Below are 12,599 nucleotides of genomic sequence, written 5' to 3'. Positions count from 1 at the left end.
TCGACGGCGCAAACCAAGCATCCTGTGTCGAATCCAAAGCCTGCGCGTTGCTGGTCTACGCCAAATCTTGATATCCCTCCTCGCTTTCTCGCAGAATCGCTCTAGACCCGGATCTTATTGTCCTCTCTGAAACCTTCCCCCTTTGGGCCGTTTTCTGGATCGTATCTTCATCTCTGTGGCGTGTCTCTCTCTGGCATGTCTCACAGCTATTCTTAGATCGGACATACTATCAACAAGAAGGCATCATATCAACTTCTCCCTCCACGCCTATAACGTCCTCAACTTTTCCCTGCCATACCCCAATCATACTGCCTCCATGTATCATTGACCAATCTCTTTCCTCTGAAACTCAACCTTGGTAGCCTCTCTCCTTGAGCTCCTATATTTCGTCAAACGCGTACGGCAGCAGTATCTGGCGTTTGGTCTCATACATGTCGACCGACATGGCGCCCGAAGGGCAATCGAAGCAAGGCCGGTGGCGTCTCGGCCGTCGAGGCGGTGGGAAAGCTGATAACGATGGTGAAAAGCCTGGGCCGGCCAAATGGAGCATGGGCATGTTGAACGATCCGGAAACTATCGAGGTTCCAGGTGAGCAGCTGGCTGCGCTATGGATTGCGTCCATTCTTCCCCATGTCTCCAGCTTCAGCACTTTCAAGTAGCTTCCTAACGCCGTTCCTTGGTTTGCAGGCTCCGTCTTGCTGCTGGCTAGTGACCGCAACGAGCCACTCGGTCTGCGCAATGTCCATGCTCTCACTTCGCACTCGTCCATTCCAGCCGGCTTCCCTCTCGAGACCCCCATGTCTCCTGGCGGCACTCGGCCGCTGCCGTTGCCACAGGCCGACCCCGAGAAGCCGGTCGAAGAAAGTGTCGGCAAGAAGAAGACGGGCAATGGTAAGATTATTCTGGATCCGCAGCCGGAAGATTCCGTCAACGATCCCCTGAACTGGCCTTCCTGGCGGCGAGACTGCGCCCTCCTGTCCCTGGGATTCTACTGCATGCTTGGAGGCGGCATGACGCCCCTGATCGCTGCGGGATTCACCAATGTTGCGCACGACTTTGATGTTTCCGTTGAGCGCGTGTCCCTGACCACTGGCCTATACATGATGGGCTTGGGCTTGGGGTCTGTCATTGCCTCTCCCACAGCCATCCTGTTCGGCAAACGACCCGTGTACCTCGCCGGAGCCGTTCTCTTTATTGGCACCTGCGTCTGGGCTGGGTACTCGCCCAGCTTCTCCTCCCTCATTGCCGCCAGAGTCTTCCAGGGCGTTGCCGTGTCTCCAGTGGAGTGTCTGCCGTCCGCCACCATTGCCGAGATCTTCTTCCTCCACGAGCGCGCATACCGCATCGGAATCTACACCCTCCTGCTCTTGGGAGGCAAGAACATTGTTCCTCTTGTCAGCGCCGCCATCATTGGCCGCTTCGGCTGGCGCTGGGCCTTTTTGTACGTTGCGAACCCTTTCTACCCCCTTCGCGCTCTTACTCCCTTTTCAAAGCCCTACAATCACGTCTTTCTCCCTTGTCCAACCTCAAGTTCTAACCTAGTTTTGCCTTTTCCGCAGTATTGTTGCCATCGTCGTGGCGTTTGCATTTGTCCTACTGTTCCTCTTCGTCCCCGAGACCTTCTGGGACAGGACGCCAACACGGCGAGTCTCGAGACGACCTAGTTTCCTTCGCCGGCTGTCATCCCGCCATGCCGACACGGCTCATACATCTGCCGGCGCCCTTTCCCCTCGGGGGAAATCGCCGGAGAGCTCGCGGTCTCCCGCGGTGATCGAGCGTCGCAGAGAAGTACACGTCGAGTTTACTCCAAACGTGGAGACCCCATCTGCGGCCCATGAGGGCCAGGAACCCTTGGGCAAGGACGCAGAGCTGCCGTCTGGGAGTCCTCAAGTGGGATTCGTAGTTCCGCCGCTGGAAAGCCACAAAGAAGAGGGAGGTGATCTAGAGGCAGGCAATCGGGGTGAATCCTCGCGCGGACCGTCGATCCACAGTCCCCGAGCCTCCATTACGTCTCCGCGGCCCAGTCTGGCCCCTGAACGCGGCCGAAGGCTCCATCAATGGACCCCTCCGAGTCTCAGCGCATCTGACAGCATGGTCATTACCGAGTATTACTCGACAGCGCCCAACCTCGACAACGAAAGGCTCCCCTCGTGGAAGCTCAGAGCGCCCCCCAAAATCAAGGCGTATACCCACAACCTCCGCAACCAGCCGGCCCAGACCTTTGTCCAGCAGCTTAAGCCCTATCATGGACGGCTCAACAATGACAACTGGTTCAAGGTCATGGCGAGGCCATTCATCCTGTTTGCGTACCCCGCCGTCCTCTGGTCTGCCGTCATCTATGCCTGCTCCATTGGCTGGCTCATTGTCATCTCCGAAAACCTGGCTGTCATCTACCGTAACCCGGACGGATACAACTTCACGGCTCTCCAGACCGGCCTCGTCTACGTCTCGCCCTTTGTTGGCGGCATCCTTGGTACCGGAGTGGCGGGCAAGATTAGCGATATCATCGTCAGGGCCATGGCTCGTCGCAACGGGGGCATGTATGAGCCAGAGTTTCGTCTCGTCATGGCCATACCGATCCTGATTACCACGTGCATAGGGCTCATGGGGTTCGGATGGTCGGCGCAGGAGAGGGACAGCTGGATTGTCCCTACCATCTTCTTTGGCATCACCTCGTTTGGCTGCTCCCTTGGCTCGACAACGTCCATCACCTTTTGCGTCGACAGCTACCGCCAGTATGCTGGCGAGGCTCTGGTGACGCTCAACTTCTCCAAGAATGTGCTTCACGGCTTGGTGTTCAGTCTGTTCATATCCCAGTGGCTTGCGGAGGACGGCTCAAGGAACGTGTACGTCTACCTCGGCGTCATTCAGCTCATCGTTTGCCTCTGCTCCATTCCCATGTACATCTTTGGCAAGAGGGCGCGCATGTGGACGGCGCGCAAGAACCTCATGGAGAAGTTTTAGGGGGCAGCGTGCATGCATTTTGTCTTTGATTTCAAAGGGTCAAGATCGGATCATGTTCACACACGTCTTTTCTTTGACGGGCATCATACGGCGTTTATCAGAGGTTTCATTTCCTTTCCTCTCTGGTTCCTTTTGGCTCTCCTGCATAGGATAAGTAAGCATTTACAGCATTGATTAAGAAGAGATATCCCATTTCGCTCATTGGTAGTTAGACATACCTGGTCTCCATGGCTACATAGATGTATATGTCCACAATACATTCTTACCCACATCTGCAATCGCTTTGGTATCTGCATCGTGAAAGGCAACTGGCGGCAAATGTCACCAAGATTCTCGAGATCACAATTGCCTCGGTACCCAGCTCACAGGTAGCATCATGTCGCTCACATTGCACGCATGTTGTGCGTCTGTACTCCTCGAGTACCATGACGGCAGTACCATCTGCCGATACCCAACAAAGCCCAATGGGAGCATCCAACTCGAACTCCAGGTCCAATGGCAATATGCAGGTCGGCTGTACAGTGTGAGTGACTCCCCCAACACGCACAAATACGAGGTGACACAATATGCACGATGCAGGCAGCATCTTCTGCGGTTCATGGTGCCCAACCTTGCAAAGTGCTTGCCTGGGACAAACAAGGGAAAGCCAGAGCCTCGTCATCCAACAAGGTCGAATCTCGCCCTAGACGCTGGCGTCGAGCTCTTGAGCAACTCTTCGCTATCATGAACGGCAAAATGAACCGCCTTGCCTCGTCGACGGGAAACGGGCACCTTGGTTCCGCCCAGGATTGGCGAGCTGCCACGCCTTGCCGGTTCTTCCAGATGGGGTCTTGCACCAGGGGACCATCATGCCCCTTTTCCCATAGCAACGTTATCTCCATTCGTTCTGCTCCAGACCCTCAAACGGTAATAAAGTCTCCCTTCCCTCGTCAGGTACACAGCGGCGAGACCGTCGGCTGATTCTGCTGTTACAGCGAGGCGTGCAACTGGGCAAAGCCAGAACAGCGGACCCTTCTACTGCCACTGCACCTCCCGAGAGTGCAAAGCCAGCTTGCAGATTCTTCAAAGCTGGGAAAAAAAATTGCGTATATGGGGAGAAATGCCTGTTTCTTCATGCTGGAGAGGATCTGGCCTCTCCAGATGCCGCCCCTGCTGCTCTTGCTGTAGCTGATGCGATTGAGGTTAGTCGCCCACTCCCAGAGTTCCCGAGGATCAGCTCCATCCGTACTTGAGATGATGGAGTGGCGGATTGGTCAATTGAAGAGGAAGCGTTGACGCAACTGCTGCAGGACGAACCCAAGAAGGACGACTTCTCGAGAACTATTGGAGGCGCCTTCGTCCAATTCGAGGCCGGTGCTCGTGTATCCAAGATCCGTCTGCCCAGCGACTTCTCTGCCGTCCGCATCAACGGGTTGCCGCAGGGCACCTCTGAGCAGTCAGTTCGGGATATGCTCGCGCAGAAGGGATTTGGCATCAAAGTCGACGACGTGTACATGTTGCACATGGATGGCAGCTGCGGAGCGTCCGTAAGATCGGACGATCCGTCCTTCTCCAAGAGACTCTGTGCTCTGTTCCACTCGGGCTACACATGGGAGGGCGTCAAGATATACGCAACCCCCATCGCTGCACCCATGCCCTCTGGCCACAGCGCTCGACGTGTGGACTGCAAGAAGGTCCACATATCATGGCACAAAGCGGTCCGGAACGCCTGGTTGAACTTTGGCAACGGCGATACTGCCAAGAGAGTGAGCGAGCTGTTCTCGAAGGGTACCTATCGGATCTTGGACCAGAAAGTCGCAACGGGGCCAGCTACTGAAGCTCAGCCGGCCTTTCATTCGTATGCGCGGTCACCGTCTAGGGACCGCGTCAATTGGACAGTCATGCTGACTGAAGTGCCGGCTGCCGCCGAGAGGAAGGACATCTTGCAAGCCATCCCACTGGAACGGAACAGGCCTCGGCATGTAGAAATTGGCCCACCGACGTATTCAACCGACGCTGAACAGGCTTCGGCCATGATACGATCGCTTCTGACAAACATCGGAGCTTTGGAATACTTCGAGGTGACATTAGAGACCAACGCCAGGCGAGTCAAAGCCACTGCTCGCTTCTTGGACGAGTCCGATGCTCGAAGAGCTGCCACAGAGCTTGACAAAAAGGAGCTCCCTTTCCATCGCAAGGCGCGATTGACTGTCCAGATGGTGTACTCGGCCAAGTTCAAGGCCGGCACAAACATTTACGACGCCGTCTACCCCAGGATTCTGGCCCAGCAGACGACTTGGAAAGGCAAGAACGTCTTCTTCAAGGCGTACAACAGCGCCGACCCCTTGAAGAGGTTCAGACTCTTGAAGATTGAGGGGGAGTCGGCAGATGCCGTTGCGGCTGCCAAGGCGGACCTCGAGTCTATCCTTGCCGGTGTTGTTGCGAAGAGGAACGGCATCACTCTCTGGGATTCTTCCCTCAAAGGAAATGGCCAGCTTTTCCAGGCGATAAAGAAGCTAGAAACAGAGCTTTCCGTGACCATACTCCGGGATAGAGGCCGGTCTGAGTTGCGCCTCTTTGGTTCTCAGCCCCGTTGCGAGGAGGCGGAGCGTCGGCTTGTTGAGCTGATACGAGTCGAGTCACTGTCGACGTCCATCCGGGTCATTGAACTCGAACCTCACAAGTTCTTCTGGGCCTGCCATGGGGGCTTTAGGAAGATTGCTGCCAGGATCGGGACCGAAAACGCATCGTTCGACATCATCTCCACCCCAAAGAAAATTGTCATCTCCGGCTCGCTAGAAGACTATGATGTTGCCCTGGCGATCATGGAAGGCCAAGAACAAGTCGCAGAGCCAGTCGTACTGCCTGGACCCGATGAAGCGGCACAGGAATGTTCCGTTTGCTGGACAGAGGCGGAGGCCCCTGTCAAGACCAGCTGTGGCCATGTGTACTGCCAAGAGTGCTTCGAAAGAAGCTGCACCGTGGGAGACGGGACTGCCGCAGACTTTGCCATCCTCTGCCATGGGAATCAAGGCAGCTGCAAGGACGTCATAGTGGTTGAAGACCTTCAAGAGCATCTTTCTTCTTCCGCGCTTGAGGACGTGCTTGAACGATCTTTTTCGTCCTACATCAAGCGAAACCCCAACGAATTTCGCTACTGTCCCACTCCAGACTGCGGCTACATCTACCGAGTCTCCTCAGAGGCGAGAACTCAAAACTGCTCCAACTGTCTGAGGCCGACCTGTTCTGCTTGCCATGAGCCGCACGTCGGCATGTCGTGCGCAGAGCACCGGGACATCAAGACGGGAGGCTACCAGGCGTTTACGAAGCTCAAGAAAGAGCTGGGCATCAAGGACTGTCCAAAGTGTAAGACTCCGCTGGAAAAGATCTCTGGATGCAACCACATGACGTGCATAGCCTGCGACGCTCACATTTGCTGGGTGTGTTTGATGACTTTTCCGAAGGGCGAGAGTGTCTATGAGCATATGCGGAAGCTGCATGGAGGGCATATCGACGTGCCGGGATTGTAGATGCCGCTCTGGTAGCAATTGTCAGCCCAGGCCCTCAAGGAGAGGTACAAGGAGTGACCACACGGTACCCCCAAGTGCCTTCTACCGAGTCAGCATCGGGTATTGGAGGACCCAAGCGATGGAGTGCTTCTTCCGCTGTCCTCGTCATCGGGTCAGGGGCTTGGGTATTTGGCATCTGTTGGAGCGGCAGATTCAATGAACTGTGGGACATCGGTCGATGCCACGATCTGAGCAAAAAGCGTTACGAGAAATGTAGGGTAAGTATCGGCATGTGAACGCATATCTGACAGTCTCTTCCTCTTTGGCAAGGCATTTTATATAGAGAAAAATATTGATAAGAGGCATGAGCAAGCGAGAGTGTAGAAGATGGATTTCAGAGTCGGTCATGTATGCACAGTGCGGAAACGCAGGTGAATGTTCGCACCGTCCCCGCCCCCACCACGACCCTTCCTCAAAATCGGCGACTTCGACTTCCCGTTAATGTAAAGCCAGAGCAAAGAGACTGCTGTGCTTTATCTATCTGTTGCTCCCCCTTTTGATACTTCCTTTACTTGGATCAAGGCTTCCACAATATCAGCCATTGAACGTATCAACGTTCATACCCTTGTCCATATCCTCAGCCTCACTATTCGCAAGACAATGTCAAGCAAGATTCCACCTCTTCTAGAGCCATATCTCGGCTTACCCGAGGAGGCTTCCCTGATAGTCTTGACGACTGTCATGGGAGCGACATCAAACTGGCTCATTCTACGGTACCTCTGCTCGATACTCCAGGGACGGGGCGCTGGCGGAGATGAGACGGGGACGGACTCTGGCGTCGTGCTTGTGAGCTTCATGAGAGACTTGGCTTTCTGGAGGGAGGGCGCAAGCAGATTAGTGAGTACTGAGACTACACTGGCCCCCTACTAGTTTTGGGTGTTCACATGCTTATATATGATTCCTCATTTTGCCAGGGTTTGGACTTGGACGGCCTAAGCAGAGCCGGCAAGTTCAGCTTCGTGGACGGCCTGACAGGCCTGCTCTCAGGAGGCCAAGGAACAGAATCTACTGGGGACAGAGGGCGAGTTCTAAAGAGCGGCAAGCTGGAAGACGTGAGGAGAGGCATCGAAGCGGCCATTGGAGACGTGCGAACGAGTTCCAAGGTCCTGATCGTGGATCAACTAGACGAGCTGTTGGCGATATCCGGGGAAGATGATGTGACAGCTCTGGCGCTGGAGGGAATGCTCTTTTCCCTGAGAGAGGTGAGTCATGGAGAATTCTCATCACGTCCTTCTCACGGCGAAAAGGAAAAACAACCGCCTTATGTAGACTGAAACAAAGCTAACAATGACATTGCCAGCGAGTCCACGCGACGATTCTCGCCCTCTCCGCTGACGACGCCCTTCTGCGCGCTCAAACCACGTCGCTGGAGCGCTCTCATGCGGCGCTGGTGCTCGCGCAGGCACATGCCGCCGACCTGGTCCTTAGCCTTAGGATGCTGGACACGGGCGTGGCCAAGGATGTCAGCGGTGTGGTGAGGATCGCAGTGCGGAAAGAGGAGGGAGAGGAGGGTGCGGAGTATTTGTACCACGTTGGAGCAGACGGGAATGTCAAGGTGTTTGAGAGGGGGACTTGACGGTGACACACAAGTCTTACTAGGTACTTATGGAGTGTTACGGTGTATGGCATCTCTAGGCACATCTAATAGTGATGAAGTGAGATTGGGCATTGCGATCGAAGCCAGAGATGGATGGGCGCAAGTATGAGATGTATGGAAAACATTCTACTCAAGCAGGTGATGATGCTTCAAGGCACAGAAGATGGGAGTTCATCACAAATACCATCTCATCAAAGTCTCCAAAAGGAAACAAAACAAGAGGCGAAGAACAAGGGACGGGCGACATGAAGAATCAGGATTGCCATTTCAAAACTCTCGTCACCTAGATCCTCTAACAGAAAATCTCCGGCGCGAAAATAAAATGCAGTTGGGGTCCGTTTTTTTTTTCATAAACACCGTTTGTCCCATGCTCCAGCCCCTTCCTTAATCAATCGCCCAAATTTACATCCACCGCCACCTCCACTCGAAGCCATGCAGCGAGAAAAGAAAAAAAAAAGAAGAACAGAAGAAGACCTGGAAAAGAAAAGGGGGAAAGTTCCATCCGGCAGAAACGTCGCTCATCACTTGGTAGAGGGCAAGAGAAGAGTGAGAAGATGCAGAGTGTTGATTTTTCGCCAGGACTCATTAAACCTCATGGACGCGGGATTATTGTTCTTTTTTTGGTTTCTTCTATTTTCCTCGTTTCTCTCTCTCTCTCCCTCTTCTACCCTTTTGTGCATAAGATCCGGTGTAGCGACGAAGAAAAAAAACAAAAAAACCAGTAGAAGCAGGAAGAGAGCTCCGAAACGCTCCACAGGTCACTTAAGGCTCCAGCGTAGGAGACTTCTTGCTGAACTTGGCGTTCTTGGGGGTGCCGGTCTGGAAGCCGTTCTTGAATCGTCGGGAAACGTCCTTGAGGTAACGGGTGCGGCCGGTGCCGACGGTCCTTCTCCGCTTGGCCTTCTCGCTCCAGTTGTCTGTGAAGGAGAATATTGTTAGAAGTCAATTCTCGCGCATGGGCAAGGTAGCGGGACAGAGGAAGACCAGTTGTGCCTCCTGTGGTGTGGTTTGAAGGATGGACGAAGCCGGGAGAGCACATACACTTTCGCATCTTGGCGGCGGGGTATCCGCAAGAGGCACACTCATGCTTCTGGACGTGCAGAGAGCGACGACCTGTTCCAACCATGATCAGCATGCCAAATCGTTCCGTCGAAGCGTTCGATCCGATCCGCCATCCGTCGCAATTGACCGCCCTCGGGTTGAATTCGTCGAGACAAGCACCACTTCTACAAGCCCGGTCGGTGGCTTGCCCTTTCCATCTCCTCTCCAATCCGTGCCTCTGGCCGCAAGTCTCGATCGAATCCTTTTCCCTTCGGTGGTGTCTGTTGCGCGGAGGCATCACGAATGCCGCGTTTCCGGTGGACTGAGGATAAAAACTAACCGCATCGTCGGCAGAGAGTGTGCGTCTTGTTGTGACGCTTACCAAAGCTGGAGGTACCCTTCGCTACACACAGGATCAACAGTCAGCCTTTGATTCCGCATCATGAGCCAACAGAGGTTCTTCGCCAGATCCCGTGCTCGATCCTCCCTGGAGGTTTTGGGGCGTCGCGCAGCATCCTTTCGACAGAATATGCGAGCTTTTCGGGATTCGTAGGCACGGGATCTTCGATACGGCGAGCAGGAACAGCAGCAGACGTACTCATCTTGGCGGTCGGTGGTGGTTAGGCGTGAAGCTGGGGATGACGATTCACAGATTGTTAATTTGGGGAGAGCAACGCCTTTTTCGCGGTGGAGTTGTCGAATTGCCAGCCCTAATTTTTGCGTGGGAGTGGCGTGGGCCTGGGCACCCGTCTAAACCACGTGATGGTACCCTCTCGCCTGTGCACGTGATGCCACTTTTTTTGGCTTATCTCAATTCTCGAGCTGAGTCAGCACATCATCCGCGCTTGGGTTTCGGTGCAAGTCCCATTGGTGTCAGACCATTGAAGTTGAGAGTAATCATATTTCAGGCCAGCGCAAGTCGACTCGAATATCGTTGCGTACTTATGCTTCACTTGACTGAGGTCAATTTATTCCCGTACCAACTTATGACAACCGGCTCAAACGTTTACCTGATGATGATATTTGGAGTACATCCATCCGCTCAGTCATTCTTCTGCTCGTCTGAGCAGCGCAGATGAAAGAAACACCACACATGGCTATCAAAGTAGTAATCTTTCAATTTTGACTGGATTCCTGATCAGGCATCGCTGATGCCAAAGGCCAGCTCTCTCATACCAAAAACGAGAAAACAGAACATCAGTAGTATAGTCGAGGTTTCCTTGAACGCCATCCCTATCCGGTCCGGGTCATCATAGAACTGCATACAAAGAAAGAATAAAGCAACCCTAAAAAAACGCAGATCAAGCATTTGCAACAGAGAGGCATCCATATACACAACCCATGTATATGCCGTATGCCATAGCCCAGAACTAAGATTGCTAACCATGTCAACGCCGTACGTCCAGCTAAATTTCGTCTTTTCTTGCCCTTGATAACATTGTCGTTCTTCAATGGGCCTCCTAGGGCCATTGTGATGGCCCGATGATCTCCCCTGGAGTAACTCTCATGGATATCGCCTCTCCTCTGGCGTCCATTGTATGCACGGCGGCGTCATTGCCCCACCAGTGAGGACTGCTCATGTTGGTCAAGTATAGGGTGAAGAAGATGAGCAGCGTCGAGATGATGAGACCACAGTCCAGCGCTGCTGAAACAACATAGTTGTACTGCAGCCACCAGCCCGTGTAGCGTCGCCTGATGAAGTAGTTGAAGACCACGCCGGCGAGGCCCCAGCAGAGGTAGATGTTGACAGTCGCCGGAGGGAGCTGGCCAGTGCCTCCAAAGATGACGGGGGTGCTGACGTAGCGCCAGAAAGACTTGGGCCAGCGGCGAGCCAGCAGCCAGGTGGCAATGGGCGTAATGGCTCCGACGAGCCAGAACCACTGCAGCGACGCGTAGAGAGCTCCGTGGCTAAAGATGCGAGCGGGCCCGATGGCGCCCCAGATGATCGAGGCCGTGTAGAAGACTCGGCCACCTGGACACGAATAGCCATTCTCCTGTTGCTGGTCGCAGACGTTGGGGATGTGACCCAGAGCCCAGTTCATGACGGCAATCTGCACGATTGCGGACCAGACAGAAGCCAGAAGCTGCGACGTGAACATGATGCGAGGGGGCACCTTCATGTAATGGCCGAGCTTCAGATCTTGGGCAAAGTACAAGGCCTGGGACATGGAGATGTAGCCATAGTTTTTGAACATCATCATGGCCAGGGGCCGGCCGGGAACCATGTACCCAATGATGAACTCGGTCAGGACGTTGAGGCCGAGCTGGATGTTTGTGATGGCTTGGACGATGCCGATGGGGATGAGCCACACTATCGGAAGCAGCAAACAGACGACAAAGGCCCAGACGGGGAAGCCGGTATCCCAGCCAGCGACTATGCCAAAGGAGATGGCAACCATGCCAACGAAGAGCGCTACCCACATGGCTTTTTATCAGCACTGACAACTACACGATGTGAAGCAAAAAGAAGGATTGTGCCGGGGGAAAGGGGTGCGTGACCTACCTGCGTACCACCAATCCTCAGCATCTCGGTATTTCTTCATCAGCCGCATGTGAACGTCGTCCTCCTGATGGCGGGCCAGCTTGAACTGGTTCCAGATTTCCTTGCCATGGTAGAGAGCAACGTGGATGAGGACGGCAGCAACGGCTGCAAATGACAGGGCGTAGGCAAGGGCGAACTGAGTCGGCAAGAACAGAGGCGAATACTCCTTGTACGCTGTCTCGTTGAACTTCAAATCATTGCCTAGGATTCGAGAGACGTTGTAGACCTGGCCCATGTTGTCGTATGAGTCGGAGGACTGAACAGGGAAATAATCGGAATACCAGGTGCCGCTGAAGTGGATTCCCATGGAGATGATGACGAAGAAGACGACGATTCCGCCGAGCACGTTGGCGATGGCGTGGAAGGGAGGAATCAGGGGCGAGCCCACAAAGCCGCTGTATACAGACCAGTCAAAGGAGGTGGGCATCAGGCCATATCCGTGGCTCGGCCCAAAGATCTTTTGGACGACGACACTGTTCGGCGCAGCCCAGCAGACCCAGGCAAAGGAAGAGAGACCCCTGAAGATCCACCCGGGGAACCAGTACCAGAGGAAGGCGCCGAATCCGACGATGAGGAAGAGCTTGTAGCGGCCAATGGACCAGCCATTGGTCTTTGACGGATCCGACGGTGAGTGGTCATGCAAGCTGTAGAAGAGGGCGACATTGACGAGATCGGCGGGCCAGATCATGGCGGCGGGCCAGACCAGGAAACGACGGGCCAGACCAGCCAGGCCGTATCCGGTACACAGCGTGGTGATGCCAAAGAGAAGCTGGAAAGCCCAGCCAAAGTCCTGCTTGTAGAAGAGGCGCTGCGCCAGCAGCACATCGGTCGCATACAGCACGCCACCGCCATAGGCAGCCTAAGGCAAGACATCATCAGCTTGAACTGAGCCAGTGAGGGGGGGAGG

The 12,599-nt window shown here is 54.4% G+C and overlaps 5 protein-coding genes across 5 annotated transcripts in view; 3 read left to right on the top strand and 2 right to left on the bottom strand.

Moving 5' to 3' along the window:
* Positions 1-443: 443 nt before the first annotated feature.
* CCMA1212_004696 (MFS antiporter QDR3) lies at positions 444-2,964 on the top strand (the record flags this gene model as incomplete). The annotated part of the gene is made up of 3 exons (XM_073701992.1): positions 444-655; positions 710-1,441; positions 1,560-2,964. The coding sequence occupies 3 exons, from the start codon at positions 444-446 to the stop codon at positions 2,962-2,964; spliced, it is 2,349 nt and encodes a 782-aa protein (XP_073559752.1).
* Positions 2,965-3,360: 396 nt separating this feature from the next.
* Positions 3,361-6,473, top strand: CCMA1212_004695 (ATP-dependent RNA helicase; the record flags this gene model as incomplete). Its single annotated transcript, XM_073701991.1, has 5 exons — positions 3,361-3,365; positions 3,400-3,658; positions 3,751-3,870; positions 3,939-4,145; positions 4,254-6,473. 5 exons carry the CDS (start codon positions 3,361-3,363, stop codon positions 6,471-6,473), a joined length of 2,811 nt encoding a protein of 936 aa, XP_073559987.1.
* Positions 6,474-7,112: 639 nt separating this feature from the next.
* On the top strand, positions 7,113-8,088 carry CCMA1212_004694 (uncharacterized protein; the record flags this gene model as incomplete). Its single annotated transcript, XM_073701990.1, has 3 exons — positions 7,113-7,349; positions 7,427-7,714; positions 7,813-8,088. The coding sequence occupies 3 exons, from the start codon at positions 7,113-7,115 to the stop codon at positions 8,086-8,088; spliced, it is 801 nt and encodes a 266-aa protein (XP_073559749.1).
* Positions 8,089-8,871: 783 nt separating this feature from the next.
* On the bottom strand, positions 8,872-9,235 carry CCMA1212_004693 (60S ribosomal protein L37; the record flags this gene model as incomplete). The annotated part of the gene is made up of 2 exons (XM_073701989.1): positions 8,872-9,026; positions 9,151-9,235. 2 exons carry the CDS (start codon positions 9,233-9,235, stop codon positions 8,872-8,874), a joined length of 240 nt encoding a protein of 79 aa, XP_073559986.1.
* A 1,375-nt stretch (positions 9,236-10,610) lies between these two features.
* The window catches only part of CCMA1212_004692 (Sexual differentiation process protein isp4), a gene marked incomplete at both ends in the record, with an annotated part of 2,777 nt that continues 788 nt past the window's right edge, over positions 10,611-12,599 (bottom strand). The window contains 2 exons of the mRNA XM_073701988.1: positions 10,611-11,563; positions 11,654-12,551. Coding sequence (XP_073559738.1) covers positions 10,611-11,563; positions 11,654-12,551 — 1,851 coding nt within the window. The remainder of the gene's footprint in view (positions 11,564-11,653; positions 12,552-12,599) is intronic.

The sequence above is a fragment of the Trichoderma ghanense genome (genome assembly GCF_004382785.1).
Source record: "Trichoderma ghanense strain CCMA-1212 chromosome Unknown scaffold_4, whole genome shotgun sequence".
In the NCBI taxonomy this organism is placed as follows: Eukaryota; Fungi; Ascomycota; class Sordariomycetes; order Hypocreales; family Hypocreaceae; genus Trichoderma; species Trichoderma ghanense.
This window is presented reverse-complemented; position numbering and strand designations above follow the sequence as displayed.